This window comes from Papilio polytes, unplaced genomic scaffold, assembly GCF_000836215.1.
Source record: "Papilio polytes unplaced genomic scaffold, Ppol_1.0 DF821289.1, whole genome shotgun sequence".
NCBI classification, from domain to species: domain Eukaryota; kingdom Metazoa; phylum Arthropoda; class Insecta; order Lepidoptera; family Papilionidae; genus Papilio; species Papilio polytes.
In genome coordinates, this window is record NW_013527915.1 from 3,870,108 (window position 1) to 3,876,295 (window position 6,188).

The 6,188-nt window shown below is 32.7% G+C and overlaps 2 protein-coding genes across 2 annotated transcripts in view; both read right to left on the reverse strand.

The window, feature by feature from the left end:
* Window positions 1-1,256: 1,256 nt before the first annotated feature.
* LOC106109122 lies at window positions 1,257-3,382 on the reverse strand. Its single transcript, XM_013290525.1, has 4 exons — window positions 3,259-3,382; window positions 2,484-2,661; window positions 1,989-2,200; window positions 1,257-1,909 (listed from the first exon to the last, which is right to left on the reverse strand). The coding sequence occupies exons 1-4, from the start codon at window positions 3,380-3,382 to the stop codon at window positions 1,257-1,259; spliced, it is 1,167 nt and encodes a 388-aa protein (XP_013145979.1).
* Window positions 3,383-5,152: 1,770 nt separating this feature from the next.
* Window positions 5,153-6,188, reverse strand: part of LOC106109123 (odorant receptor 67d-like) — a gene marked incomplete at its 5' end in the record, with an annotated part of 2,118 nt that continues 1,082 nt past the window's right edge. The window contains 2 exons of the mRNA XM_013290526.1: window positions 5,153-5,799; window positions 5,893-5,960. Coding sequence (XP_013145980.1) covers window positions 5,153-5,799; window positions 5,893-5,960 — 715 coding nt within the window. The remainder of the gene's footprint in view (window positions 5,800-5,892; window positions 5,961-6,188) is intronic.

Genomic DNA, 6,188 nt, shown 5'->3' on the forward strand with positions numbered 1-6,188 from the left:
GACCAAGTAAAAAGTGCAAATCCATGTAACAGTCATATTTTAATTGGACCTAGTATGGCAAATTGTTAGTCAATCATGTCGTTTAGCAAACGAGGACCAATTGATAAGATTTAGACATTAATGATTCAGCAATAGTTGACTTTTTCAATGAGCTAGTGATGGGAAATTAAATTTGTACTTTTTCTTTATAATATTAAGTGGCAAACGATCAAGCGGTCACCTGAATTCGCCGAATTGGGGAAGCGACCGCTGCGCATAAACATTCACAACTGTGTTATCTATCCTTAATCGTCAGAGGACGAGATGCACACAAAGAGGACATTTCCCCTTCGTATGGCGTCTACTCCACCGTCAAATCAACTTTTCCTTCCCATCCAAGAGGAGACCTCTTGAGAAAAGGGTGGAAAGGGAAAGGGACTAGAATTAGGCCCCCAGCACCACACTCAGACGGAACGCGGAATTGCTTCTTTAGGAATCAGAGTAGAATTTCGATTTATAAGCTAACACTTTTTAAAGCCGTGATTTGAAGGATTTGTAATTCTTTAGGATGTAGGTGACTGTGATTGTAACGAACTTTAAGTGTATATTGATGGTCAAATATAAGATTGAGAGGGAATTTACAACCAAGAATGTTATATCACTGAAGCGCTAGTGAAAAACCAGTAAGGTTTATAACTAGTAACTAAGTTTAAGTTGTTTTTGTATTGTTAAAATATGAATTTAAAAAAATATGAGTATACAACAAATACTTCTTACTAGGGGTGGTAATAGGGTAGGCTCCGAAACCTTTAGTAGGGAGTGGTACTGGTGGGCAGCTGGTAATGATTTTGATACCACAAACAGATATGATGAAAAATGACCCAAAATTTCGTCGCGCGATTTTTAGCTAAACTATTTAACTACGTCGTAGTCTTTGACTCCAAAAATCAACCAAAAAAAATGGGACCAACCTGCAAGCCTTACCTTTCGGATAAAAAAAGAATTATCAAAATCGGTCCACTAGCGGCGGAGTTATGCCGTAACACACATAAAAAAAATAAAAAAAAGAAAACATACAGACTAATTGAGTACCTCCTTCTTTTGGGTAGTCGGTCTAAAAATAAAATAAAACAATGAATATTGTTTAATATTTATTGCCTACTTTCGCTCTGTCTTGTTCTATTTTTAAAAGCAAACTATTTCAAATGTATACTAGGTCACCAGCAAGTTTTTGAGAAGAAAAATTTTATCAAACTAAAAAAATACGCTTCATAAATTTAAGTTTTGAAAGCAGTTACTAATTTATAGATAGACTGCATAGTGTAAGCAAATGAATAGATACAAATCGGAGCTACTGACGCCGCTTTTAATATTACAGGCTTTTGTGATTGCTTCAACATGATCAATATCATTTTTTGCTCTTTCACATCAAAGTTTTCCCAACCGCAACAGTACACCGCCATTTCAAATCCCTCTGCAGCAGTAGTTATCTTCTGACCTTGATAACAATACAAAAAGAACATTGAAAGACCATGAATTATGATCGGCACTAAGTTCAAAACTGCTTCAAACGGTAACACAAAAAATAAACACATAGAAATCGCTTCCAAACCAAGACTAATACCAACAGCAGTACTGTATATATCTTGTATTTTTTTAACTGTATGCAAAATTAAGGAATGCCGTTTTATTAGATTTCTCAATCTTTTCGTAACTGTTCGCATATCACAGGAGTTATCTGTCGAAGTTTCAAAATCATTCAAAGAGATTGTTTCTTCTTTTAGTATTTCAAACATGGCCGCCGTATGCGCAAATAAGAATAAGAATGTCGCATCATAGCAGGCTGTCGTGGTGATGCAAAATAACGCATGTGCAGTCAATATTACCATACAAACTTCTTTATTTGGATGTTCTGACATTGGTTTTAGACCTAAAAATAAATAATTCTATCTTCATTCTTTTCTTTATTATGACAGTGATTTTTTCGTTTTTATAACCTAAAAACTTACCAACACAAGACGATAGTGAACAATCATCCATTTCAGATATTCTTTTAGGTATGAATACAAACACTCCATTGACTAAATGAAATAAATACCAAATGATTATTAGGTTTTTGATAGATTTTATTATTTCTTTAAGTTTCTCAGCGCTATTTTCACACTCCATTGCCATATCGTTATTCTTGTTTGTAAGTTCGAGTAGATTTATTAAACTTTTCCTAAGGATTTTAAAAAAAATAATACGTAAAGAATAAAATCTTAGTATAAAAATTTCTCTACACACGTTTGCGTAAAATTAATCTAGTTAACTTTATTGTAATTTTTCTAGTGTACTGTCGTTTACAAAGACTCACTGTGTTTTTATTATAAGCAAAAAATGTTTATTCTTATGTCCTGGGTTTTTTTTCTATTTCAACGTGTTTGAAAATTCAAGTATTTCGTATAAATAATCTTGCTAATGTGATTAAAAAGATGTATTTAACGATATGAATTCTAACTCACCGTTCAAATAAAAACCATCGACAGTAATTGTAGGTTATAATAAATATTAATACATTGAAATAGCTATTTAATGTATCAACCAATCCCGCAGCATGATACTTCTGATACACGATAGTTCCCACAATATTTATGTAAAACGTGCTCAATAATAGGAAAATCCAAAATAGTGCTGAAACATCTTAAAACAGATATTAATAGATTAGCTATAGGTTTTTATAGAAAGTTTGAGAGTAGCCTCATCGGTTGAGAAAATAAGGAGTGAAAGGTTGGAGTGGTATGAGCATTATGAGAAGGGATGAATCGCATGTAACAAGAAGGACGTTAGTTATCAATGTGGAGGGGTACACCGGAAGAGGTAGACCTAGAAAGAGATAGATGGAATGCGTGAAAGGTGACATGATCAAGAAGGGAGTGATGACTGATATTACGCATGATAGAGTTATTTGGAGGACGAAAACCCGGCGCGCCGACACTATGGGACAAGGATCAGGCAGGGGAGATGACGATAGGTTTTTAAACCGATGACATGTATCATTCTTCATGATGATTGAAAAGAATCAAACTAAAGTTTTACTTTTTGTATAAGGAATGTACAGAAATTCAAAAGACAATGTTCAAAAGATCAACTATATAACCTTAGATAAACATATATCTCAAGTGTTTTAACTATTTTTAGAAGTAACTCTCATTCTATAAGTAGAAGATATAAGAATCTTTATATTATATCTAAATCTTGATGGCATATTAAGGGTCCGTAATAATACAGACAAATTACCTTTAATTTTAACACCGAAGTAAGAGAAACCCAACATTGTAGGGAACAAGTTAACCAACCAAACGAGATTGTCAAAAGAGTTATCAGTGAGTTTACTTTTTAATCGTAATATAAAGTTCCTCATGGCTCCGAACTCCTTCACATCACAATTGTATAGCGAAATGAAATAATAATTTTCACAAAATTAGTCAAAGAATCATATTAATTGCAAAAGATTAGTTGTGCAATTAAGTAATTGACTGACGTATTAAGTCATTTGAGAAATCAGTTTTAATGGTGCATATTATACATTAATATTCATTGATGTTTTAATTACGAATCCGCAAAATATTCGCGGATTTGTTCCAACCAAGCATATACAGAAAATAACAGGAAGAGGTCGTAGAATCTCACAACCAGAATAAAAAAAGAAATCACGGTCAAATCAAGGATGGATCCTTGGTCAAGACTTGTAGGTTTGTTTTTAAGATTCCTCAAGAATGTAACAAAAATAAAAGAAGGTACGCAGGGATGGTGCCTGGCTTCATAACCTTTGTGTAGAAAATCCGTCAACACTTTATGGTCGGTGTACTGTCGCAGTAATTAGACTATTTTTAACAACTACTGTACTTAGGTTTTCCAAAATGTCATTAACATAATTTTATTTATTAGGTACTGCGTTCCAACATCTATACTAATATTATAAAGAGGAAAGATTTGTATTTTTGTAAATATTAAAATAACTCAAAAACTACTGGGCCGATTTTAAAAATTCTTTCACCATTAGAAAGGTAATTTATCTGTGAGTGACATAGGCTATATTTTTTTTTATTTTACGAGGGCGAAGTCGCGAGCAACAGCTAGTTTATTAGACGAATAGTTGTTGGTCGCGACTTCGTGCGTGTAGGATAAATAAAATAGTAAAAATATGGCCTGTGTTACTCAGTGATAACAAAGCTTTTGAATGGCGCGAGAATTTTTGAAATCGGCAAAGTGGTTGTTGAGTTATATCAATATATGGGAAAAAAAACATACAGACGAATTGAGTACCTCCTTCTTTTGGAAAGTTGGTCAATAATTCAAAAATACAAATCTTTCCTCTTTATAATATCAAATAGATTTTTTATAATATCGTATAGATTGTTATGTTATTATTAAAAGATTGTTAACATTAGGAAGGGAGTCCCCTTTGTTCCTGGAGTAAATAAAGAATGCTTTACTGAATTCATAACTTTATTTTATTAAACTACTAAAGAATAGTGCACATTTTAATGTTGTTGTTGCGTATAGTTAAAAACAAACATTAATTTTCTTTAATTGCTATTAATCCGTGCTACAGTGCAGCTAGTTCTAAACTGTAATCATATTATCATCAGATATAATCATCAGATATTCAAGATAACGATCATTATGATGATTTTTTTTACAGGGGGCTTTGTCGCGTAGCGACGATAACGCCCCATAAATCTTAAACAAAGAAAACTTAATTAACTGACTGTTTTCTTAAACAGATGTCGGCCAACTTAAACACCATCCCGGCCATTATGATGATGCTACGTCATAAAATCGTGTTGCTATATGACTTTATTGCAAACAGCATTGTTGTTTATCCCTTTATTGTCCTGTGCAAATGATCCAAAATACTACTGTTCTTGATAACTGCCTTAAGCGACTACTCTGTTTGTTATCTACATTAAAAATATATTTTTTTTATACAAGAAGGTTACAAACGAGCAAGCAACCGCTGTTCATGTACATCCGCAATTGCACATGCCTTGCCTACCTTAAATCGACGGAGGAGGAGACGCACATAAAGAGGATATTTCCTTACAAGAAAAGGGTGGAACGGGAAAAGGACTAAAATATGATAACTAATTTTCCTACTGTGGTTTACGCTATATATCTTTATATCTTCTTAACTTTTGAACGCAGCACCGAATTTATAAATCCCTTGCATAGTACAAGCAAAAGTATAGATACAAATCGGTATAACAGATGCTGCATTTATTATCACTGGTTTCTGAGATTGTCTCAACATGGTAAGTATCAATTTCTGTTCTTTGATATCAAAATTCTCCCATCCGCAACAATATACTGACATTTCGAATCTTTCGGCAGCTGTAGTTATCTTCTGTCCTTGGTAACAATATAAGAAAAATGTCAAAAAGTTATGTGTTAGAAGTGGAATGAAATTTAAACTAACACGCAATGGTACAATGAAAAATAAACACATTGTAATAGCGCCCTCTACAAAACTTAAACCGATACTAAAATTGTATATGTCTTGTATATTCTCAACAGTATGTAAGATTAAAGTGTGACGAATGAATATATTCTTGAGGCGTTCTTTAACAGTTCCAGTGACCTGTTGCTCTATATCCTTTTTAACTTCTAAAGACATTATCTCTTCTTTAAGAATTCCAAACATTGCCGCGGTATATCCGAATAAGAATAAAAAAGTAGAATCATAACAAACTGTTACTGCGACTGCCCCGATTAGCTGAGCAATGAGGAGTATCTTACAAATTTCTTTATTAGGGCTCTTTGTTATTGGTTCCAAACCTGCAAAATTAAAATAAGTATAGTATTCAGTACCACACAACTACATTTAAACAAGTCCTACACTTAAGGTTACTTGGTATCGAACAAAATTACTGTCAAACAATACTTTGATCTTGTAAAAAACTCTTCTAAATCTTGAGATTTGTAATAGTAAAGCTTCTCTAAAATAGTTCTCTTAGAATTAGATTTACATTACTATATGCGTAAACTATATTATTTTTATTAACCGACTTACTAAATGGAGGTTATATTTACGGTACGTACCTAAACAAGACACTATACAGAAATTATTAGTTTCAGCGAGCCATTTTGGCGTATAAATAATAACTTCATTAATAAAATGTAAGGTATAGCAAATAAGTACAATATATTTTAGATGTTTAAATATT

Excerpts from the sequence above, each read along its gene's own strand:
- LOC106109122 (XM_013290525.1), bottom strand. The coding sequence starts at position 3,382 with ATGAGGAACTTTATATTACGATTAAAAAGTAAACTCACTGATAACTCT. Across the intron at positions 2,662-3,258 it reads CTTCGGTGTTAAAATTAAAG|ATGTTTCAGCACTATTTTGG; the intron begins GTAATTTGTCTG and ends ATCTGTTTTAAG. Across the intron at positions 1,910-1,988 it reads TTCACTATCGTCTTGTGTTG|GTCTAAAACCAATGTCAGAA; the intron begins GTAAGTTTTTAG and ends ATTTATTTTTAG.